This window comes from Tachyglossus aculeatus, chromosome 23, assembly GCF_015852505.1.
Source record: "Tachyglossus aculeatus isolate mTacAcu1 chromosome 23, mTacAcu1.pri, whole genome shotgun sequence".
Taxonomy (NCBI): Eukaryota; Metazoa; Chordata; class Mammalia; order Monotremata; family Tachyglossidae; genus Tachyglossus; species Tachyglossus aculeatus.
This window is the reverse complement of record NC_052088.1, coordinates 27,741,716-27,767,432: the sequence shown is the minus strand read 5'-3', so window position 1 is coordinate 27,767,432 and position 25,717 is coordinate 27,741,716. Positions and strand designations below refer to the sequence as shown.

At 42.5% G+C, this 25,717-nt stretch overlaps 1 protein-coding gene across 1 annotated transcript in view; it reads right to left on the bottom strand.

The window, feature by feature from the left end:
• Positions 1–24,747, bottom strand: part of FAM81B (family with sequence similarity 81 member B) — a 40,080-nt gene extending 15,333 nt beyond the window's left edge. Inside the window, exons 1-5 of the mRNA XM_038765893.1 lie at positions 24,684–24,747; positions 18,780–18,844; positions 9,504–9,747; positions 7,248–7,366; positions 1,837–1,966 (exon numbers count right to left, since the gene is read on the bottom strand). Of these exons, the coding sequence (XP_038621821.1) occupies positions 1,837–1,966; positions 7,248–7,366; positions 9,504–9,747; positions 18,780–18,823 (537 nt within the window). The 5' untranslated portion in view covers positions 18,824–18,844; positions 24,684–24,747. The remainder of the gene's footprint in view (positions 1–1,836; positions 1,967–7,247; positions 7,367–9,503; positions 9,748–18,779; positions 18,845–24,683) is intronic.
• Between the last annotated feature and the right edge of the window lie 970 nt (positions 24,748–25,717).

Genomic DNA, 25,717 nt, shown 5'->3' with positions numbered 1-25,717 from the left:
AAATACCTTTTTTTTAAAAGCAAGTTGGAGCAGGAAATATCTGCCTGGATATCCAGTGAATTTGATGCCAATGGACTTTATTGCTGGCACGATTGAGGGTGTGAGACCGAAACTACTGAGGCAACCACCTCAGCTGTTCCTTAGATATGGAGAGTTTCCTACATCCCTGAGCTTCCATCTTCCCTGCCCCCATCAATCCCAGGGCCTCCAGCTCCCTGAGTCCTCATTCTCCTGTCTTGATTTCTCCCCCATTTCTTCTGGGGGCCAGTCTCAGGGATGGTGGGGAAAAAAGAGATGTGCATGTTTCTTATTCAGATAACCAGGAACAGTATTCGCTGTTGCTCCTATCCACCAGGAAAGTCTATTTCAAATATTGTGGCCAATTATAACATTTGCTGTGACAACCAATAATTTAATTTAATAATGAATCCAATATTAATTTATTTTAATCCTAGGTCATTCTTGCACTCATTAAGTTGGTTTCTTCTTGGCTCTCTCTTTGGAAAGAACTGTTTTAGGGTGAGGATTCTTTTTTTTTCATTCCCTGTTTAATGCTTCCCTGGATTGACTGAGTCCTGCTTTCCTGGAGACCAAGCTTTTGGGGACTCTCTGAGTTCCATTTTCTGTTCAATGCTTCAAACAGAAGAGCAAATGTATAAAAATCTTCTGGTTGCTTTTATAAGCTGCTTTGGAACAGATTGATGGGGAGACTGGCTCATTTGTAGAATATTTTGCGTTTTAAAATGCCTAGTCTAAACTAATGAAAAAATAACCCATATTAATATCTGAAACCTCCTTTAGACTGTATACTCATTTTGGGCAGGGGATGTGACCACCAATTCTGTTGTATTGTACTCTCCAAAGCACTTAGTACAGTGCTCTATACACAATAAGCATCAATACCATTGATGATGATGATGATGGTAATGATGATGCTGAAATTGCTGACCATTTAACTGCAGGCTGATGATTTTCTACCCAAACCTGTAGGCAAGGATTCCACAAGGGGAATCCTTTGTATTTGTTATACGGTCCCTAGGCACCCAAACCCCCCAAACTCCTTTGGCTGACTGAAAATACCAGTAAATTCAAGAGGGGTTTGGGTTCATAAGAGTTCTGAGAGGGAAAAATAATGAGTAATAGGTCTATGCCCAGCCATTAGAATGGATGCCGGAAAGTACAACCCTCAGACTTATTTCTTCAAATATCCTTGGGAGCCTGTTGATTGGATCACTTACGTGTTTCAGTAATGGAATGTTTTATGCTCTTTTGTTCTTCTATAAAATGACCATTAAGTCCATTTCATGTGAAAATACTTTTACTAAATCAATCAATCAATCAATGGCATTTATGGAGCTGTCTCTATGTGTTATCAATTTGTACTTCCCAAGCGCTTAGTACAGTGCTCTGCACACAGTAAGCGTTCAATAAATACGATTGATGATGATGATGATGATAATGGAGCACTCACTGTGCACAGAACACTATACGAAGCTCTTGGGAGATTCCAGTACAACAGAGTTGGTAGACACATTCCCTGCCCACAGTGAGCTTAAAGTCTAGAGAAGTCTCTGATTCTGTGGTCTTTGAGAAGGGGTATGAGGGAGCACAGGAAAGACTGCATAGTGAATTTATACATTTACTTATAGTTCCTCTGAGTCTTTAACAAACACCACACTGTCTTACCCGGTTTAGAGGCTGAAGGTCTTTTATAACAACCACTGTATTGTTTCATAGCTCCTGACTGAACATTGGGGCGGCCAGATATTAAAAGTATTGTTTATGGCAGCAGTATCAAGTGAGCAATTTTCTCTGTGCTCTTTCCCAGTTCCTCACCTTTAGCTCAACTTTATTGGAATAGGCTTCCAAGGTGGACTTGATTCCTTGAACCTCTTTCTCAAGGACCCGGAAATCATGTCTGATGACGTTCATGTCTCCGGACAGCTTGGCAATGTTCGCATCACATCTAGAGGCCAAATGGAGATATAATGGATGATGGATTTAGTCCAGAGATGAAGTAGTCCTACAGTGATTTCGGCAGACGCCCTGGCACCCTTGGCATGCCAGGGTGGCAGTGTTGAATCCCAGGTACCTCAACCCAACCTGAGACGGACTACTTAGTTTCAATGATCGGTTGATTTGGGGAATGTGGGGGTGATCAAGGAAGCATCATGCTGTAGTGAATAGAACACAGGCCTGGGAAGCAGAAGGTCATGGGTTCTAATCCTGGCTCCACCATTTGTCTGCTGTGTGACCTTGGGCAAGTCGCTTCATTTCTCTGGGCCTCAGTTACCTCGTCTGTAAAATGGGGATTAATACAGTGAGCCCCACGTGGGACAGGGACTGTGTCCAACCCTATTTGCTTGTATCCTCCCCAGTGCTCAGTACAGTGTGCAGCTTATAGTAAGTGCTTAACAAATACCACAGTTATTATTATTATTATGCTGACCCTGCCCGAGATTAAGGGGGCCATTCATGGGATGCTCTCAGTCAGGATTTAAAGGCTGGATTAGAAACAAAACAAGAAGCCCTACTAGGATAGCGTAAATGGCTAAAGAACTGAACTGGGCTCTCCCAGCCCCCACAGTCTTCTCAGGGAAAGTGTGGGCCAGTCTGCACGATGCCCACTCCAGTGATAACATGTGATATGATTCCTCACAGGGACTACTTATTTCCAGAAAAGTCACAGCTACTCAACACCCCCAGGGGACATTCAGTCTTTGAAAAGTCCTTCGTTTAGAAAGTCCTAAAATGGTGTTCTGCTGGAGGAGAGTCTAGGAATTAACTCTCTGAGAGTAGAAATAACATTTAACGTGCCTCTTTACTTCCATGTATAGCACGGGCTTTGGAGTCAGAGGTCAAATCCCAGCTCCACCACTTGTCAGCTGTGTGACTTTGGGCAAGTCACTTAACTTCTCTGGGCTTCAGTTCCTTCATCTGTAAAATGGGGATTAAGACTGTGAGCCCCACGTGGAACAACCTGATTGCCTTGTAACCTCCCCAGCGCTTAGAACAGTGCTTTGCACATAGCAAGTGCTTAATAAATGTCATTATTATTATTATTATTTCAGTGGGATGTGACTGTAAACTCGACTGTCTGCTTATTTTGAGCAGGGAACGTGACTGCTAATTCTGTTGTATTGTCCTCACCCAAGCGCTTGGTAGAGTGCTCTGCACATAGTAAGTACTCAATAAATTTGAGGTCAGAGCTTGTTAAGGTCATCATTACGTTAGAGGGTTCATACGGTCTTGCAGATTTACAAGTTGCTATCCCCCCATTTTGAAGGGCATCATGGTAACACACAGCCCTATGTCCAGTACCATAAACTCAAAAGGTACAAAATAAGCTCTTAGCTTAGCTTAAGCACTTAGTATAGTGCTCTGCACATAAGTGCTCAATAAATACCATTGATTGAAATAAGCATCTCTAGACATAGATGCCCACTCCAGAGGGTTGAAGTAAAAAATCATCCTAACAGCTTTTTGAGCTGCACTTCCAGACTTGCTCATCCCAAGTCTCCCACAAGACCCGAGACATTTCTAGTCAGAGTTGAAAAGACCCAAAAGATCCCAAATGGTCATCTGTTAGTTCGCTGAAGCCTGTCCCTTCCCCAACCTCATCCTCCCCCCCGCCGCCCTGCAAAACCTCTGGCCTCTTCATATCCCTAGTTCAAAATGTTGGCACCTTCACTTTAATAGGCACTTAATAATTATTTGGTGGCCAGAAAAAAGTGATGATGATGTAAGATATAAAAATACCTATTAGTCCCTGAAAACTGTGAAGGGCCATGGTACAAATAAAATTTATGTATCATTATCTATAATATTGATCGATGCTAAAGACAGAATGGGCCCCTTTGCATAAGGCAAGCATGTGTTTAGAAGTGGATTTTCCCAATTTACAGTTTCTTTGTGATGTATACACTTATGGGGAGAGAGATCAAGCTCAGGGCACTGAGCACTGGGTGGGGAGAATCCTATTTCAGAAGCCCAGAACAACCCAAATCAACCAAATCATCAACACATCCAGCTGATGTGTATTTGTGACAAATTTCCTTGCTATTTTTCTTCTTAGATTCCCCCCCTTGTCTATCCCTCCTGGTGCCCTGATCTTCTTGTCTTCCTAACTTTTCTGTCACTGTCAACAGTTCTACCATTCTCTCCCTCAAGCTTGCAAATTTGCTGTCCTCTTTGACTTCTCTGTCATTCAACCCTCACATTCAATCTGTTTCTAAGTCCTGCCAATTCTTACCACATAATATCTCCTGAATCCAATCCATCCTCTCTACCTCTATGCCTATCTATAATTTAATTTATTTGTTTATATTAATAATATAATAATTATTATATTGTGAGTAGGGAATGTGTCTACCAATTCTGCTATACTGTACTCTCCCAACACTTATTACAGTGTTCTGCATGCAGTAAGTGCTCAATAAATGTTTCATTGATTTCCCACCCACATCACTTGGGATCAAGCCCTCATCAACACCCAGCTAAATAAAGTATGATGGTCTCCCTTCTGGTTTTACCACTTCCAGCCTCATGGCTCTTCAATCTACCTTACATTCAGCTGCAAAAATAATTACTTTTTAAAACATTGATTAAAACTAATACTCCTCTGCTGAAACATGTCTAAAGGCTCCTCATTCCTTTCAGAACAAGATAAAAATTCCCAGCCATTTGGTTTAAGGCTTTCTACCCTTGGCTCCTTCCTACTTCCCCATTCTCCTCTCTCAATCCCATTCAGCAGAAGCTCTTTTCTTCTCCCAAATGAGTTTTCTAATGATACTTTGTTTCTCACACTCTTCCAGCCTCACTCCTGTCTTCAAAACACTCCTAAAAATCACCTCTGGAGCTAATCCCACACCTTCCTGGTCCATAAAAATCTATTTTTTTATTCCTTTGTGTCTTATGTATGTTTTATTTCCTCATTCCTGTACCTACTGGGTGGCAGTTCATTCACCTCTTTTATTAGGCTCTAAACCCCTTGAGAGAAGGAAAGATGTCTATCAACCAGTGATATTTATTGATTACCTACTGTGTGCAGAGGGCTTTACTAAGCCCCCGGGACAGCATAATACAAGAGAATTAGTAGACTTTCTTCCTGCCCCCAAGGAGCTAACAATCTAGAGGGGGAGACAGACATTAAAAGAAATTACAGATACAGAGCAAAAGGGTATGAATTTAAGTGCTGTGGGGCTAAGGGTGGGGTGACTCTCAAGTGCTCAAGGGTTATTGGGGAAGCAGCGTGGCTCAGTGGAAAGAGCCCGGGCTTTGGAGTCAGAGGTCATGGGTTCAAATCCTGACTCCGCCACTTGTCAGCTGTGTGACTTTGGGCGTCACTTAACTTCTCTGTGCCTCAGTTCCCTCATCTGTAAAATGGGGATTAAGACTGTGAGCCCCACGTGGGACAACTTGATCACCTTGTAACCTCCCCAGTGCTTAGAACAGGGCTTTGCACATAGTAAGCGCATAATAAATGCCATTATTATTATTATTATTCTAAGGTGTGTTATTTGAGGTCTATTACTTTTGTATGTTTTTCCAAGCACTTTGGAAAAGTTCTCTGTGTTCAATAAATGTATTTAGAAATGATGGTGATGACGAAGGTGCCCAGAAGGAAAGGAATGGGATGGAGGAGGAGGAGAAGGAACTAATAAAACTGTGGGTGCTATTGTTCCCAGGGAGGAAAGTGTTGGTCAATCAATCAATCAATCAATCGTATTTATTGAGCATTTTACTGTGTGCAGAACACTGGACTAATCTCTTGGGAGAGTACAAAATAACGGAGCTGGTAGACACATTCACTGCCCACAACAAGTGTCAACACAAGGAGTGCCCCCTCCCTCACATGTTATGTGGACATGATGAGTCTCTATTTGTTGCCGAATTGTACTTTCCAAGCGCTTAGTACAGTGTTCTGCACATAGTAAGTGCTCAATAAATATGATTGAATGAATGAGTGAGAAAGTAAATAGGAAAAATGTTAGCACTAAACAAGTTAGAGCTAAATGCTTGTGGGGGGTGCCTAGGGGCAGGACAGGAGGGTTAAACTTCTCTGAGATAATTGTCCTTTGAGTGAACAACCCATTTAAAGGAACAGAAAGAGTTCCCACATTCTTATCCTATTATTTGAGCTCCCATACTATCCCAGCTTCCTTTTTATCACTGACTGTGGACTCAGTTTGCAAAAACACTTCATGGTGGATAGAGAATGTGATACGGATGTTGAATTCAAAATGCATAATGTGTCAACTTGCCCTACAGACGGGCTCTTGGACAATCAATCCAAAATCCATGAAGGTACAAGGTAGACACCAATGGTGTGGGCTCAGTTCAATTCTGAAGTAAAACCAAATTATTAGGATACTAGTCCCTGCTTCCCAAATGAAAAGGGGGCAGTAAAATCACTCCCATGCTCTGGATTTATTTGGAAATTAGCACTGATTTTGCTTCTTGCAGGCTGCACAAGCACAGATAAGTAATGTTTTGTAGGATGTATAACATACATACAGGCTATCACCAACATGAATATACTTCTTATTCTAGAAAGGATTTCCTTATTAAGCTAACATCTAAACGTTTTAGAATCTTAATTATATCCTATATTTCTGTAGAAATTCTCACTTAACAAAGGAAAGACCTACCATTAACTCCTCAAACAAGATCCTAATGATAATAATAATAATTTTAATGATAATAATAATTGTGGTATTCGTTAAGCGCTTACTATGTGATGAGCACTTTACAAAGCACTGCAGTAGATACAAGATATTCAGGTTGGATACAGTCCTTGTCCCACATAGAACTCCAAGTCTAAGTGGGAGGGATAGGTGTACTGCAAAGGCAGGGAATAAAATAGGTACAAGGCAGTTGCCAAAGATATTGGGCTTGACTAAGGCACCTCTCTCCCCACAATTTCCAGACAAGGAAAAGAGGCACACAATCCAAGGTCATGAAGAAAGTCACCAGCAACAGTGGTTCTAAAATTTATCTTTCCACCTGCTTAGAGCAGTACTCTACACATAGTTGGAGCTCAATAAATACCACCAATTGATTGATAGAATTCAGAGTCCCAAACTTTCCACAAATCTGGCCATATTGTGCTTTTCAATGCTAGATGAGAATTTGATTTGTGCAATATGCAAATTGCCAGACGGGAGAGTTTGGAAGTGAAAAGGGAGGAAACATTTGATAAGTAGCAGTAGGCATTGTTACAAAACAGAATTAATTATTCCTCTCACCTGGCCACTCTTCCACGTAAGTCCCCGACTTCTTGAATAAGCTTGTGGTTCAGGTTTTGCAGGGCAAGATTCGTTTCCGTAGTCACACCATCTCTAGCTCTTATTTGCTCTTGCAAAATCTACAAGTTGGTATTCAAATCCCATTTAGTATACCTCTGAAAAAGCCTTAGTTAGTGGTTTTTAATGTCAAACAATGCCCATTTGGGCTTTGGCAACTCTGCATACAGAGGAGCAAGGTGAATCAAGAGGCCTAGGAACCGGGAAAAAGCAGGAACAAAGATGATTGGAAAATGCAGGGGATTGAGAGGTCCAGATTTCTCTCCTCTCTTTTTAATTTTTTAAAAAATTGTATTTGTTAAGTGCTTACAATGTGCCAGACCTTTTACTAAGCGCTGGGGTGGCTACAAGCTAATCAGATTGTCACCCATGGGGCTCACAGATGAGGTAACCGAGGAACAGAGAAGTTAAATGACTTTCTCAAGGTCCCACAGCAGAGTGACAGAGCTGGGATTAGAACCCAGGACCTTCTGACACCCAGGCCTGTGCTCTAACCACTGTGCCATGCTGCTTCTCTTCTGGGAAGCCCCGAGAAATGAGTAAATGGGTTTACTGGCATTGTCTTAAACAATGCTAATGCACAATTTTGAGGGCAAGGATCTGTTGAACTCTCTGAGGTGCTTAGTATAGTGTTTTGCACACAGTAATCACTCAGTAAATACAATTGATTGATTACATAAAGCATTTAATAGTCACCCCACATAGATATGTACATATCTATAAATTTTATATCATAAATTGTTTATTTATATTAATGTCTGTCTCCCCCTCCACTCAATCACTGGTATTTATTGAGCACTTTCTATGTGCAGAACAGTGTACTAAGGTCTTGGGACAGTACAACACAACAGAATTAGCAAGCACATTCCCTGCCCATAACAAGATTACAGTCCAGACTGTGAGCTTGTATTGGGCAGGGAATGTGTCTACCAACTCTTATGTAATGTACTCTCCAAATACTTAGTACAGTCCTCTGCACACAGCAAGCGCTCATGATGATGGTGATGACGAAAGCCTTTGTATTCCTTTAGGAATTTCATTTCTACTTCAGTTGCAAAAAAATTGAATCCAAAACTGTATCTATCTCAGTGCCAATATGGTGTCTCAACTTCTGTCCAAAGGGGAAAGCAGCTTCCCTTATTTAGTACTGTACTGAATTCCTACTCTTGGAGACTTCAAAATTAGTGACTGAAAATGAGAGGAAAGCTTCCCAGGAAGTACAACAAGCTACTAGAGAACCCTGGCTCATGTCTGTAGACTAGCAAAAACATGAAATGCAGCAATATACAGACTAGGCATGATCTGATAATAATAATAATTATGGTATTTGTTAAGCGCTTACTATGTGCAGAGCACTGTTCTAAGCGTAGAGGTAGATACAAGGTAATCAGGTTGTCCCATGGGGGGCTCACTCTTTTAATCCCTATTTTACAGAGGAGGTAACTGAGGCACAGAGAAGTTAGGTGACCTGCCCAAAGTCACACAGCAGACAAGTGGTGGAGGCGGGATTAGAACCCACATCCTCTGACTCCCAAGCCCTTTCCACTAAGCCACACTGCTTTGCTAAACCACACCGCTTCTCTGCCAGATGGCTTTTGAGCACTGCCCTGCTGGGTAGACAGTTTTAGGGGTCTTTGTATCTCTTTGCATCAGGCCTGGTTGAAGAGTGGTACACTCTGTCTCTTTGAACCAGACCTCACCCTTCCATCACTGTTGTCATGTTTCTCATTCCAGTAGGCCCGCTTCCTGGACACCAGTGGTGGTGGTGGTGGTGGACACTCATGGCTTGATTTTACAACTCCCTGTCGATGCCACTTCCAGGTCCTTCATTGAAGTGCTTCTGGGACTTGTGCCAGATGCCTTGGGCCTTAGCACTGTGCCCCACCAATCCCTAGCCTTCTGTATTATGGCCCACAGTGGCCCTTTTCTGGGGAAAGGAGGCAGCCTGGCTTACTGCAACATGTACAGGACTGAGAGTAGGGAGACCTGGGTTCTAGGTCTGAGCATTTGATCTCCCCTCTGACAGATTTGAGCAGCTAAGGAATAGAACCACTCTCTTTCCGGTTTCACAGCAATGCTATACATCAAAGGAAACATTTCTTTACAGTTAAAAACCATTTGGGAACTACAAAGTCTTCAGACAAGAATGATGCCGACTCCCCCGGCGCCCCGCACCCTCCAAAAGGAACAGAGAGCTACCTCGATGTTCTGGTTGAGTTTTTTTACTATGGTTGTGATGGTCTGAATGTGGTTTTCCAGGAGCTTCTGAGTCAGAGATTCCTCCCTGTGAAACCCTTGACTTCCCCGAAGGCACGAAGTGATATCTTCTTTGATGCGGAAGGCCTGTTCCAAGAGGACTGCAATGGTCCTCTCTTGGTTGGAGAGTCGGACTTCCAGCTGGTGACTTCGGTTTATGGGAATGGCAGGAAGGAAAGACTGGTCCCTGCCAGGAAAAGAAAACATCTGGGTCACTGAGTTTTTTATGGTACTTGATACTGTACTAAGCGCCAAGGTAGATATGAGATATTCAGGTTGGATACAATCCCTGACCCACACAGGATTTAGAGTTTAAGTAGGAGGGAATAGGACTTAATCGCTATTTTACAGATGAGGTAAACGAGGCACAGAGAAGTGAAATGATTTCCCAGTGTCACAGTGCAGACAAGTGGCAGAGCCAGGATTAGAACCAGTTCCCTCTGTCTTCCAGACCATGCTGTTTTCCACTCAAACATCTTCCCTTTTCTTTATCATCCTAGTCACTGAACCCCACAGCTTTGGAAGTCACATGCTCCGTCCAGAAAGGAAGATAACTGGGATTTTCGGAAGCCCCAGAGGTCACAGACTTGGTTTCATGCTTCATCTAAAGCCAGGCTTTTTAAAAAATCATTTCTGCTTTACAGCCTTGCTATCATTCCATCAATATTTTATGATTTCCTCATACAGAGCCATAACACGTTATGTTGCAGTCATTTGATGCTGCACCACAAGTACTGCATCAGGGGAAAATTCTGAATTATTTTCTTACTGAGAGGCAGCTGTTGGCACTCATGTGCCACAGTAATTCCAAATAAATGTCCTGTCCCAGAAGCAACTGGATCATGGGCTCTGAGTATCCCAGACTATTCTGTATTTTTGCAATTCAATTAGGTTGCCTCTGATGGATGGTATTTGATTTTGCAAATTTGGCATATTTTTACTTAGCGTTTCCTCAACTTCACGTATCATCCAGCCTGCAGTTTGCTGTTGCTCCCATTGAATTTTGTTTTGAATTTATATAATACTTTCATTTTCCAAAGTGCTTTTCTGTCAATGATCTCAATCTTTCTATACAATATCCTCATGAGGTAAGGCAAGGCAGGTATTATTATTCCCATTTTATGGACAAGACCAGTGAGGTATAAGAATTTTAAGAGACTTGCCTAATAGAAATTCCTGTTGAATTGGACACCCATGCCTGAAACTTATTTTAATGTCTAGCACTTAGAATAGTGCCTGGCACAAAATGAGCACTTAACAAATACAATCATTATTTTTATGTCTGTGTCTCCTGCTAGATTATAAACCCCTCGAAGTCAGGGATTGTGTGTACTTATTCATTCATTCATTCATTCATTCAATCATATTTATTGAGCACTTACTGTGTGCAAGCACTGTATTAAGCACTTGGAAAGTACAATTTGGCAACAGAGACAATCCGTACCCAACAACGGGCTCACAGTGTAGAACTTACTCTGTTGTACTCTCCCAAGCTCTTAGTACAATGCTCTCTGCCTAGAGTAAGTGCTCAAGAAATACTATTGATTGATTGACACCTATAATAGATGACATGAATGTAATTAAATCTTGCAGCCTCGCTTATAAATGCTATCCATGAAAGAAGTCTATTCAAATAAGGATAAGCTCTCTCTAATGCCTAGATAAAAGAGTGCAAATGTATCAAGGGTAGGAACTGTGACTCTTGTCGTATGACCAGATAGTATATAATAATGATGGCTTTGTAAAGCGCTTACTATGTGCAAAGCACTGTTCTAAGCACTGGGGAGGATATAAGGTGATCAGGTTGTCCCACATGGGGCTCACAGTCTTAATCCCCATTTTACAGATGAGGTCACTGAGGCACCGAGAAGTTAAGTGACTTGCCCAAAGTCACACAGCTGACAATTGACAGAGCCAGAATTTGAACCCATGACCTCTGACTCCCAAGCCCATATTCTTTCCACTATGTAAAGTATATGAGGTAATGAGCTCCTAGAGAGACAGAGTGAATGTAAAGTACTGAGAGCTCACCTCCTCCAGGAGGCCTTCCCAGACTGAGCCCCTTCCTTCCTCTCCCCCTCGTCCCCCTCTCCATCCCCCCATCTTACCTCCTTCCCTTCCCCACAGCACCTGCATATATGTATATATGTTGTACATATTTATTACTCTATTTATTTATTTATTTATTTTACTTGTACATATCTATTCTATTTATTTTATTTTGTTAGTATATTTGGTTTTGTTCTCTGTCTCCCCCTTTTAGACTGTGAGCCCACTGTTGGGTAGGGACTGTCTCTATATGTTGCCAATTTGTACTTCCCAAGCGCTTAGTACAGTGCTCTGCACATAGTAAGCACTCAATAAATACGATTGATGATGATGATGATGAAGAGTCTAATAATAATATCGATAATTATGATATTTGTTAAGCACTTACTGTGTGCCAGGCACTGTATTAAGCTCTGGGTTAGATACAAGCAAATCAACTTGGACACAGTCCCTATCCACAGTGGGCTCACGGTCTTAATCCCCATTTTACAGGTGAGGTAACTGAGGCAAAGAGAAGGCAAGTGATTTGCTCAAGGTCACACAGCTAACAAGTGGTGGATCCAGCATTAGAAGCCAGGTTCTTCTGACCCCCAGGCTGGAGCTCCAGCCACTAAACCATGCTCCAGACCTTAGCTTTAAGGGTCTGGTCTACTCTCCCAAGTACTTACTACAGCAGCTCTGCACACAGTAAGGGCTCGGTAAATACCATGAATTGATTGATCAGGAAACTAAAACTATCCCTTTGGGTCTGTGGCCGTGTGGATCAGTTTGAACTGATCTAGGTTCTGTCTGGCCTGGAGAAACTCCTGACTAGTTTAATTTTTTTAATGGTATTTATTAAGCACTTACTATGTACCAGGCGCTGTACTAAGTCCTGGGTGAGTACCAGGTAATCAGGTTGGATATAGTCCCTGTCCCACGTGAGACTCACAGTCTTATTCCTCATTTTACAGACAAGGTAACTGAGGCACGAGAAGTGAAGTGACCTGCCCAAGGTCACACAGCAGACAAGTGGCAGATTAGAACCCAGGTCCTTCTGTTCCCCAGGCCCCTACTCTATTCCTGCTTGGAGACAGGAAAGGACTGGTGCTTGGAATTGAAAGAGCTTCCATTCTTCAACCTCCCCCTTCCCACCATTCCTAACTAGGAAGGTTGGGATTTCAATCAATCAATCAAATTTATTGAGCACTGTACTAAGAGCTTGGGAGAATACACTACAACAGACTCAGTAGACATGCACTCTGCCCAGGATCTTTCAGTCTAAAGTCTACAAACTACAGTCTACAATCAATTGTCCACTAATTGATTTAGGGCCAATCCAGCCCTGTGGTCACTCACAGATAAAGGATGAGGAGAGAAAGATGAGGCAGCCAAGGAAAGAGTAATCGGGGAAGTTACATGACCACCGGAAAAGTTGCAGTCTGTGAAGCCAAAGCCAGAGCATTTAGGAAGAAGGGTTGGTAAACCATGTTGCAAGCGGCAGAAAGATTAAGATGGATTAGGATAGAGAAAGCCTGGTAGATTTTGCCAGAAGTGGATCATGGTGAGTGAGGACTCAGCAGGGTGATGAGGGTGAAATCTGGACTGTTGGAGTTAGAAAAGAGGGGGAAGAATTTAGGCCAGAAAGAGAGATAGGGCAGTAGTTGGCGAGGATAAGAAATGTGTTCATGATGATGATAATGATGATGGCATTTATTAAGCGCTTACTACATGCAAAGCACTGTTCTAAGCGCCGGGGAGGTTACAAGGTGATCAGGTTGTCCCACGGAGGGCTCACAGTCTTAATCCCCATTTTACAGATGAGGTAACTGAGGCACAGAGAAGTTAAGTGACTTGCCCAAAGTCACACAGCTGGCAATAGCGCATGGTCACTACATTCTAAGAAGGATTCCCACTTGGCTATCTTGAATCTACCTCAGTACTTACAATTCATTCAATTGTATTTATTGAGTGCTTTCTGTGTGCAGAACACTGTACTAAGCACTTGGAAAGTACAATTTGGCAACAGATAGAGACAATCATGACCCAATAATAGGCTCACAGTCTAGAAGGGGGAGACAGACAACAAAACAAAACAAGCAGACAGGCATCAATAGCATCAATATAAATAAATGGAATTATAGATATATACACATAATTAATAAAATGAATAGAAAAAAATGGGTCCATATATACACAAATGCAGTGGGGCGGGGAGGTGGTTAGAGCAGAGGGAGGGAGTCGGGGTGACAGGGAGGGGAGGAGGAGCAGAAGTTCAGTCTTGGAAGGCCTCCTGGAGGAGATGAGCTTTCAGTAGGGCTTTGAAGGGGGGAAGTGTGCTAGTTTGGCGGCTGTGAGGAGGGAGAGCATTCCAGGCCAGAATGATACTTGGCACATAGTAAATGCTTAGTCAATGCCACAGTTATTATTATTTATTAAGGATGAAGAGCTACTCATGGTGCTAGCAATGCAGCAGCAGCGGGACCAGACTTTACACTGGCTCTTTAGTTCTGAGCCTCATCTCGTCCCTGGAAAATCTCCCAGGATTTGTGAAGTGAGACGAGTAATAATAATAATAATAACGGCATTTGTTAAGTGCTTAATATGTGCCAGGCACTGTACAAGCACTGGGGTGGTTATGAGCAAATGTGGTTGGACACAGTCCCCTGTCCCACACGGGGCTCACTGTTTCAATCCCCATTTTACAGATGAGGTCGCTGAGGTGCAGAGAAGTGAACTGATTTGCCCAAGGTCACACAGCAGACAAGTGGTGGAGCCGGGATAAGAACTCATGACCTTCTGACTCACAGGCCTGTGCTCTATCCACTGTGCCATTCATTCATTCAATCATATTTATTGAGCGCTTACTGTGCGCAGAGCACTGTACTAAGCGCTTGGGAAGTACAAGTTGGCAACATATAGGCGGCTTGCCTAGAGCCTGGTGAGGATAAGACAATCTACAGTAGCCATGACATGAAAAAAAATCTCCTTCTATTTCCCTTCTTTTTTTCTTTTCCTCCCCTCCCTCTTCCCTTCCCTTTTGCTTCCCTTCCCCCCCTTCTTCCCTCTATCAGTCAATTGATCAATGGCATTTATTGAGTACTTACACTGTGCAGAGCACTGAACTAAGTGCTTGGGAGAGTACAATATAATAGAGTTGTTAGACATGTTTCCTGCTCACAAGAAAAAACTAGTTTACAGTCTAGGGGGGAAACCTCTTACTCCTCTCCTACCTTCCCCTGCCTTTTAGAAGCAGCGTGGTTCAGTGGGAAGAGCATGGGCTTTGGAGTCAGAGGTCATGGGTTCAAATCCTGACTCTGCCAATTGCCAGCTGTGTGACTTTGGGCAAGTCACTTCACTTCTCTGTGCCTCAGTTACCTCATCTGTAAAATGGGGATGAAGACAGTGAGCCCCCTTCAGGACAACCTGATCACCTTGTAAGCTCCCCGGCACTTAGAACAGTGCTTTGCACATAGTAAGCACTTAATAAATGCTATCATTATTATTTTAGCACCTCCAGCTCTCTTACCCCACTTTCTCTTTTCCTCCCTCTCCCTCTGTTTTCTTCCTCCTACTCTCAAAGGCCTAACCCCTTGACGCGCCATCCTGAAGTCCTGCCTCAATTCACCACCAAGTTCAAAATGAAAACTTGGCACCTCTGGAGAAGCCTCCAAACTCTGAAAAGTTTTCACAAGGGACATGTTAGCCAGTTATTGCCCATGCCCACAAAACACTAAACAAGAGGAAATTAACTTAATTGAAAGCAGAAGAGAATTTGACTGGACATAAAGCAGAACTTCCAGACTGCCAAGGTGATGAAACTCTGAAACAGGTTGCCAACGAGGCGGAAGAGTGTCTGGGAATCTGTGAGAAAAGAATAGAAGCTTATCCTTCTCATATATGAGGTAAGGGCAGTACTGGATGTCTTCTTAAGATACCTAGCAGTTTCATAATTTTGTGTCTATGCAGGAGAGTAATTCCTGCAATTTTGCCCAGTTAATTACTGAAGACATTTGCTGAAATCAGAATTTGATTTACCCTATTAGTGGGTCTGTTTTTTGCAGTTTCTCCCCCATTTGACTAATAATTGCTGTATCTATTTACCAAAACATAAGTCCATTTCCTCTTATTTGGTTCTTTGTGGACACAGAGAACAACTGGTCAACATCCTTTGCAAAAGGAGATTATGTGGCTTCATTGGAGTCTTTCGATTAAGAAAGAACAGACAGAATCCAGGGATGTAGACATTCTGATTTCAGGCATATCTCTCTCAAGAGTAAATGAAACCATTTCAGAAAATAAGAGGTAGTTGAATGTTTTTTCCTAATTAATACTAATGGTATCTATTAAGCACTTACTATGTGCCAGGCACTGAACTAAGCTCTGGGGTGGATAAAAGCAAATCACACAGTTCCTGTCCTATATGGGGCTCACAGTCTCAACCCCCATTTTACGGATGAAGTAACTGAGGCACAGAGAAGTGAAGTGAATTGTCTAAGGTCGTGGCTCAGTGGGAAAGAGCCCGGGCTTTGGAGTCACAGGTCATGGGTTCGAATCCCAGCTCTGCCACTTGTCAGCTGTGTGACTTTGGGCAAGTCACTTCACTTCTCTGGGCCTCAGTTCCCTCATCTGTAAAATGGGGATGAAGACTGTGAGCCCCCCAGGGGGCAAAACCTCATCACCTTGTATCCCCCCCAGCGCTTAGAACAGTGCTTTGCACATAGTAAGCGCTTAATAAATGCCATTATTATTATTATTAAGGTCACATAGCAGACAAGTGACAGAGTCAGGATTAGAACCCATGACCTTCTGTCTCCTAGGCCCATGCTCTAACCATTTGCCAAGCTTCTCTAATTTCTAATTAGAATGTTCTCTCCAAATTTCCATGCATAGTCATTATTTCATTTTCCCTTTGTATCTTTCTCAAACAGGTTTTTCCTCTTTTCCAGAGTTCATTCCTCCAACCTAGTAACAAGATCATTTAGCTGTCTGCTAATTCTGTTGTATTGGACTCTCCCAAGTGCTTAATACAGTGCGCTGCACAAAGTAAGTGCTCAATAAATACCATTGGTTGATTGATTGATTGAAAGTCCTAACATTTGTTTCTTTTTTTTTTCTTTATTGGCTTCTATTTGCTTCCTAGAATCTGCAAACCCCTTTTTATTTTTATTAAATTGCCTTTGCCACTCCTATATGGCTTCTAGCACTGAGTACAGTGGTCTTCACACAGTAAGCACTCAATAAATATCACAGAGGATGATGATGTTAAGTGCTTACTACGTGTCAAGCACTATTCTAAGTGCTGGAGGAGATACAAGTTATTACAGTCCCTGTCTCACATGGAGCTCATAGGCCTAAGAAGGAAGGAGAATGGATATTGAACCCCCATTTTACAGTTGAGAAAGCTGAGACACAGAGAAGTTAAGTGACTTGCCCAGGGTCACACAGCAAGCAAGTTCCAGAGCTGGGACTAGAATTTGGGTCCTCTGACTTTTCCACTAGGATTGCCCTCTCAAATGACCCTCCCTCTTACTAAACATTGCTGAGCGTTATATAGCAGTCCTCTCCTGGATAGAAAAGTCTGTTCCCATGGCCAGCCACTTAACCTCCAAAACAGATGTCAAATTAGACCTAACTAGCCAATACCCATCACTTCAGAGACATATTTCATCTTCTCTCATTGAAGTGACATGGGAAAATATCAAACTTCACCATGCAGCCTCACCAAGTGAAACATCTCAGTATAACCAAAGACTGATGTGGAGCTAAAATATTCCCGGAAAAACAATACTACACCATCAGACCTTGAAGCTTGATCCCACTTGCAAGGCCTAATCATAAATCATTTACAGTCTTCCCCATTTGACTCGCTGAAACTTTGATGTGCCCAGATTTTAAATGTGAATCCTTGCCCTCTCTCTAACGTTCTCCTGGGGAAAAATCATGCAATGCGTATATTTGTTACCGGCCAGACTGTTCTTCTTCAGTGGGATACATTTTCATGGCAATCACCATTACCGTAAATGCCTGTATCCAGGATTGTTCAGCTATTTTGGGATTGAATGAAGGCTCTCTGTTTTAGAGCCCAGCCTGCTCAGTTTCAGGTCAGGTTTGATACCTTTAGGATCCAACCTATTTCCATCTGAAAAGGGACACCTTCTTGTTTAAAGAAGAAATGTCTTCCCTGTGCTCTCATCCATTTTTTTATGGTGTTTGTTCATTCATTCATTCACTCTTTGTCATATTTATTGAGTGCTTACTGTGTGCAGAGAGTGCTTACTATGCATCAAACACTGTTCTAAGCAGTGGGGTGGGTACAAGTTATTTAGGCTGGACACCATCTCTGTACCGCATGGGCCTCATAGTCTAGGTAGGAGGAAAAACAGGAAAACTGAGGCACAGAGAAGTTAAGTGACTTGTCCAAGGTCACATAGCAAGGAATTGGCAGTGCTGGGATTAGAACCCAGGTCCTCTGATTCCCAGGCCATCAATGAATCCATTTGATTCATTTAAGTGAGCGTGAGCTACAAATTCAGAGTACACCAGTAAGTTTTTGCAGAAAGCGAGATGGATTTCAGTTGCTTTCTAGCCATGTGAATTTTAAGGAACTTCATGCATCTTGGAGACAATTTAAGACATTTCACTTACACTAGTTAACTGTTTCAGGGCCAAGGCTCATCTGTCATTCATTACTGTAGACTCTTGTCATTTCATCAGCATGCTTTATCATTACCAAGCACTAACTATATGGAAGAGGCTAACAAAACCCAGAATTGGTTTATGGCCTCCTTCTAATATAATTCTGTTTGCTGTCTTTAGCGAAGGGTTCCCTCTCTCTCATATAACCAAAGCCCCAACCGCAGAATAATAACTGCTTTGCCTTTGCCCAATTTAGCACCAACCATGAGTCAATAAAGGAGACACCGAATTGGTGCAAAAGACGGAACCTCAGAGTTCAGATAATATGCATCCCAGAAGTTTAATAGAATTAGATAACAACATTTTTTAGCCAGCATATTGATTATACAATAAATGCAAATCATATTTCTTAGGAAACAATAGGCTGGGAAAGAAAACCCCAGATTGTTTCAATATCTGTTATTGAGGGGGTCTTTCAGCTCCAGGGAAATATGATGGTTAGCGCTTAGTTTGGGTTAAAAAACCCATCACTATTCATCGCCACAGACTTACTTGTCCATGAATTGGGCTAGCTCGGTGGTATTCTTGGCTGACATTTTACCTGGAGAAATTGTCACCTAAAACAAAAGTTAAGAATTTGGAACACATTAGTAGCAGTCGTTGGTTCTACAGTGACACACAATCTAACTATCATGGCACCTGACGCACAGATACGAAATGTAAAGAGCTCCTGTTCACTGCACGCATCACCGTGCCCTAGCAAACCTCACCTGTACAGGGCCCGAGTCTATCAATAATGAATAGAGCCCAGCTCGCGTTTTTGGAAATTAGTAAAGCCACTTGAATATCAGGACTGGGACATGACAGTCATATATTAATTTTTAAATGCAGATCCAACCCCCCCAAATGATTCCTAGCTCATAATACTTTGGGATCTTAGACGAATCAAAGCTTCCCTGCCTGGAGATGGGCTGAAACCTTTCATTCCAAGCAACATCCAGGGAGTTATTCATGCTCCTTGGAGATTAGATTGTGGATTGGGGTTCACTTGCCTAGGCCGCATGGATAGAACTTCCATTAGAATTGCATTATTCCTGCCCCAGGGTCCTGGCCATTTGAGTTCCTCCAGCAGGGGAGATTGCTGCTTGATTACTCCTCTCTCTATTTAATAATAATAATAATAATGATGGCATTTATTAAGCACTTACTATGTGCAAAGTAATTTCTGCCTCCTTTCTCTGGTCCTGCTGGGGTAGGCCTGAATTGACCCATAGGTTTAGTAGTAGCAGTAGTAGTAGCAGTAAGTGACAGCATCCATTGTGCATTAAGCAGTAGCAGTTGAGAAATGCAGATAAGGAATAGGCTAGGTATCTGGGAGAAGACTTGGAGCCAGATTCTGAGGTTGTAGCTCTGCCCCAGTGCCACTTGTAAAATGGGTTTGCTTCTAGGTTCCTTACCAATTTCTAATGGCAAATTAGGAAGGAAGAAAAAGAGAGATATTTGGTCCATTTCTTTTTTCAAAGCACTGTCTTCTTCCTAAAGTCCTCTGAAAAGCACAGCACGTGGAAACTTCACATTCTACCTACAACCCAAAACTGCCATAATGCAATCGCAGAACTTTCCTTTTGTATAAACCACATCTGTGTTCCAGGAGGATTGAAGAACCTCATGGAGATATCGCATTGTGGTACTTACACTTCGTCCGATGCTATGCTCATATGCATGCATGGCATATTGGAAAGAGAACAGGACTGGGCATCAGGAAATCTGGGTTCTAATTCTAGTTCTGCTCCTTGCCTGCTGAGTGACCTTGGGCAAGTCATTTAACTTCTCTGTGCCTTATCTGTAAAATGGGATTAAATACCCTTTTGACTGTGAGCCTTGTGTGAGATAAAATACTCTTCTCCTTTTGACTGTGAGCCTTGTGTGAGATAAAAACTGTGTCTAATCGGATTGTATTGTATCTATCCCCGAGCTTAGCACATAATAAGCAATTAACAAATATTACAGTTATCATTATCACCAGTTCTTCCAACATCACACAAACTCTACCCAGTTAGACCCGCACTCCTTGTGGGTAGGGAATGTGTCTACCAACTTAATTGGTAGCCTCCTCTCTGATCTCCCATCCTCCTGCCTCTCCCCACTTCAGTCTATACTTCACTCGGCTGCCCGGATTATCTCTGTGCAGAAATGCTCTGGGCATGTTACTCCCCTCCTCAAAAATCTCCAGTGGCTACCTGTCAACCTACGAATCAAGCAAAAACTCCTCACTCTCGCCTTCAAGGCTGTCCATCACCTTGCCCCCTCCTACCTCACCTCCTTCTCTCCTTCTACAGCCCAGCCCACACCCTCCGCTCCTCTGCTGCTAACCTCCTCACTGTACCTCGTTCTCGCCTGTCCCGCCGTCGGCCCCCGGCCCAAATCCTTCCCCTGGCCTGCAGTGCCCTCCCTCCACACATCCGCCAAACTAGCTCTCTTCCTCCCTTCAGAGCCCTACTGAGAGCTCACCTCCTCCTGGAGGCCTTCCCAGACTGACCCCCCTTTTTCCTCTCCTCCTCCCCATTCCCCCTGCCCTACCTCCTTCCCCTCCCCATAGCACTTGTATATATTTGTACAGATTTATTACTCTATTTATTTGACTTGTACTTATTTACTATTCTATTTATTTTGTTAATGATGTGCATATAGCTACATGTTTTGTTTTGTTGTCTGTCTCCCCCTCCTAGACTGAGAGCCTGTTGTTGGGTAAGGATCGTCTCTATATGTTGCTGACTTGTACTTCCCAAGCACTTAGTACAGTGCTCTGCACACAGTAAGCGCTCAATAAATACAGTTGAATGAATGAATGATTATATTGTACTTTCTCAAGTGCTTGCTATAGTGCTCTGTGCATGATAAGCACTAAATTGATTGAAAAATGTTTCCTAATTACTCAAGGGAATTTGATCCAGCAGGTTTAGTGTAAACACAATTATGGGAGAACTGAAATGTATTATCTTTTCTTCTTTTATGGCTGAAAATGCATACATATTATGAATATACATGCATACATATGCAGTTCAGCATATAAGTTAATACGTTTAAAAAACTCTAAAAATTTGTTAATGTATTAGATGAAATCTGCTTTACAAAAAAAAACAGTCCCCAAAGGTGACTGTTTATACCAGTGCTTAGAACAGTGCTTGGCACATTACTATGTGCTTAACAAAGTGCTTACTAAGCGCTTAACAAATACCATCATCATTATTATTATACCAGCTGACTAGTGAAAATACTGATTTCATTCACTTGGCTATCTTTGAAGGCTGAAAGAATTGAACATTTTTTGGAATTATTTGAAAGGCTGCATTACATCTCCAATTAACCTTTTCCTAGCAAACAGAGAAGAAAAAGAATGAATTCAAGTCATAGATCATTATGTCTGATTTGAAATGAATATACAGTCCTTTCTCAAAATAATCCTCATTAAAGAATAGCAAATCATTAAAATTTTGAATGACACAATGTAGTTTATGGAAATGAGACCAGACCAGAAAGCTTCTATACAGAGTTGTATTTTCATCAAAAATAATAACTCACAATAGGCTCAGAATGCCATAATAATATTTCAAACATTGGTGTTAATGGAACATTTAGTGTGTGCAGAACACTGTGCTAAGCGTTTCAGAGAGTACAACACAACAGAGTTGGTAGACACATTGCCTGCTCACAAAGAGCTTACAGACTAGAGGGGGGAAACAAACATTGAAATAAAATACAGATATGTACATAAGTGTTGTGGGGCTGAGGGTGAGTGAATATCAAATGCTTAAAGAGCCAAGTGCATAAGTGGAAGGGAGAGGGAGTAAGGGAAATAAGAAATTACTTGGGGAAAGATTATTGGAGTCTTCGAAGCCTTTGAAGGTGGAGAGAGCAGCCGTCTGTTATATATGAATTGGTAGAGAGTTCCAAGCCAGAGTGATTATTTACACTAAAACTCATCATTCCCACAACTGCCTGAGGGTGAGAACATAAGAATGATCTAATCTGCCTTAATAAATAAGGCCAGAGAAGAAGAGAAATGGATTTGCCCAAATCCTAACAAGAAAGCTATGGATTTGCACTAACAAATTCTGGAAAAATCTTCTTTCAAAAGCCCTATCCATGAATGTCCCTTAGGTTTCTGTTGGGTCACGCCATGGAAACAACATTATTAGTAAGTAAGAGGACCCATGAACTAGAATATCAAGTCTTGGCTAGGGTTGAGGGCCAGGATGACTGACTCCATCCTTTACTCGTTTCAAGACTAGAGGCCAATCCCAGGGTCTGGAAATGTGATTAGTCATGGTTGCTTCCTAATCCCTAGACATTGGCAAGAATTAGTGAGGAAGAGGATGTCTGCCAAATTCTCAGCCATCTCAGAAGGAAAACCTAGAATCATAGCAACTTTTTATTAAAATATGAGTTGCTACTATTTTCATTAACTATACGTTTTATCAAATGATCCATTTTTATATTAATGCATTAAGTCTGGATATTGATTAATTACTGAAACTAGAAATGCCCAAGAAAAAGGAATTGCTCAAACCCAGCATGCATTCCGCATATAAACTGGGGTTAAACCCTGGATTTCCAGTATATATCTTGATCTGGCACTGAAGCAGCTCAATAAAGGGTGAGCATCACATGGAGATTGTGAATATAAGATATAAAAAGACATGTATGCCAAAGCAGCAAGGCCCAGTGGACTGAGTATGGGCCTGGAATTTGGAAGACTTGGGTTCTGCCACTTGTCCTCTGTGTGACCTTGTGCCTCCATTTCCTCATCTGTTCAGTGGGGAGTCAATACCTGTTCTCTCTCTTACCTAGACTCCTAGCCCTGTGTGGGACAGTGACTGAGTCCAACCTGACTATCTTGTATCTACCCCAGTGCTTAGAACAGTGATTAGGACATATTAAATGCTTACCAAATACCACAGATGTTACTATGGGAATTGGGTTGGGTTCAGTTGGTGAAAAATCCTGGCTGGGATAGGCTTGGGAGAGGTGTGGCACAGTTAGAGGGAAGATGTCCCTGGATACAGCTGGAACCAACCAGGGACAAACGTTAAACTGAATACTAAAAGCGAGAAAATTGGAGTCAACCCACCCAATTGTGGGGTGGTCACTGCCCATTCTGCTGACTCTCCTTTCATTCATTCATTTATTCATTCATTCATTCAATCGTATTTATTGATTGCTTACTGTGTGCAGAGCACTGTACTAAGTGCTTGGAAAGTACAATCCGGCAACAAATAGAGACAATCCCTACTCAACAACGGGCTCACAGTCTAGAAGGGGAAGACAGATAACAAAACAAAACAAGTAGACAGGCATCAATAGCATCAAAATGTATAAATAGAATTATAGATATATACACATCATTAATAAAATAAATATAATAATCAATATGTACAAATATACACAAGTGCTGTGGGGCGGGGAAGTGGGTAGAGCAGAGGGAGGGAGTCGGGGCGATGGGGAGAGGAGGAGTAGAGGAAAAGGGGGGCTCAGTCTGGGAAGGCCTCCTGGAGGAGGTGAGCTCTCAGTAGGGCTTTCAAGGGGAGAAGAGAGACAGTTCGGCGGTGTGAGGAGGGAGGGTATTCCAGGCCAGAGGTAGAAAGTGGGCCAGGGGTCGACGGCAGGACAGATGAGAACGAGAATGAGGCACAGTGAGGAGGTTAGTGGCAAAGGAGCGGAGTGTGCGGGCTAAGTTGTAGAAGGAGAGAAGGGAGGTGAGGTAAGAGGGGGTAAGGTGATGGAGAGCTTTGAAGCCAATAGTGAGGAGTTTTTGCTTCATGCGAAGGTTGATAGGCAACCACAAGAGATTTTTGAAGAGGGGGGTGACATGCCAAAGCATTTCTGTAGAAAGATAATCCAGGCAGCAGAGTCAAGTATAGATTGAAGCAGGGAGGGACAGGAGGATGGGAGATCAGGAAGGAGGCTGATGCAGTCATCCAGCCGGGATAGGATGAGAGACAGTACCAATAAGGTAATGGTTTGGATGGAGAGGAAAGGGCGGATCTTGGCAATGTTGTGAAGGTGAGACAGGCAGGATTTGGTGACAGATTGGCTGTGTGGGGTGAATGAGAGAGCAGAGTCAAGGATGACACCAAGGTTGCGGGCTTGTGAGATGGGAAGGATGGTAGTGCCGTCCACGCTCTGGGCCTCGGCTGCCTCCTTTTCTTCCCTCTCCTAGACCCCACAGTGCCAACTTGAAAACCTTATCCTGGATGTTAGCCCCCAATTTGACACCCTCATTAAAAGCACCCTGATTTTCCTGGGCCTTTCAAATAGAGGAAATGAATCATCTCCTAGTGGAGGAAGGCAGGAGGACATGAAAACAAACTGCTTTCTAGAATTCCTTAGGGGCCACCTGCTTGAAAAGTGAAAACAAGAATACCTCCTTAGCCCCCCAAACCCTTTGGTACTTGCTTTCTATCCTGTGTGGTTGGCTGGAGCAGGAACAGAGCCATGGCATCTAGAGGTCTCCCCGCTGCTCTCACTGAGTGACTTTTGTTTACTTGCGTTTCTAGGTTACCAGAATGCCTGATCAGATAAAGGCCACTGGGGTTGGGTTAGTGGGTTGTTTTTTTTTAATGTGCCTTCTAAGCTGTCCACTAACAACTCTGTTACAGAGGTTGGGGGTTTTAATTTTTTTTCTCCCACAGTGTTCCCCAAAGACAGCTGCGGCAGGCATTGATTAATCTCAAATGATTGACTGTGACACCCTAGGACACACTTCTCTGAGGTTGGCTCCAGCTCCATCCTGAGAGGACGTTGTAAGTATCTGTTTACCAGTTGACTCCAGGAGATGCTTTTCAAGGCCCCACTGCAGGGTTAGCACAGGGTCAAGGAAAAGAAAATTATTTTAATAATGAATACATTCATCAGCCCGTTTTATTTCAGGATGCTTGGGCCTTTAGGTTTTCTAAAGATGTCCCTAAGGAGAATATATGAGATAGTGAATGGAGGAAGTGTAGGGAGAACAGAGGCAAATATCTGAATTCATTTTAGCTTGGGTAGCGGTCTAGAGGGACCTATGTCCCACTCAATTATTCTCGGAATGGCTTATTCCAATTTCTCCCAATTTTGGTGGTATCTTGCTGTCCAGGTGACAAATGATGCATTCATGCTCCTGTTTCCTAGACCAGTGATGTCAGTCGATTTGGCCCTTGGAATCAGGATTTGGGAGCTGTCAGATCCCTTCAGTCATTTCTTTTCCCTCCTGTACAATATAAGCTCCTTGTAGTCAGGGTTTGTGTCTACCAACTGTATTATATTATATACTACATTTTCCCAAGTTCTTACTTCAGTGTTCTACAAACAGTAAATGCTCAGGAAATCTTATTAATTGATTGATTGATTGCTTGATCAGAAGTCATTGTCACAACCTGGATCTTCCCCCTTCAGGGCTTTCTCCATGAGTCCCATTTGGTGGGAATTGGTGTCTTTATTTCATAATAATA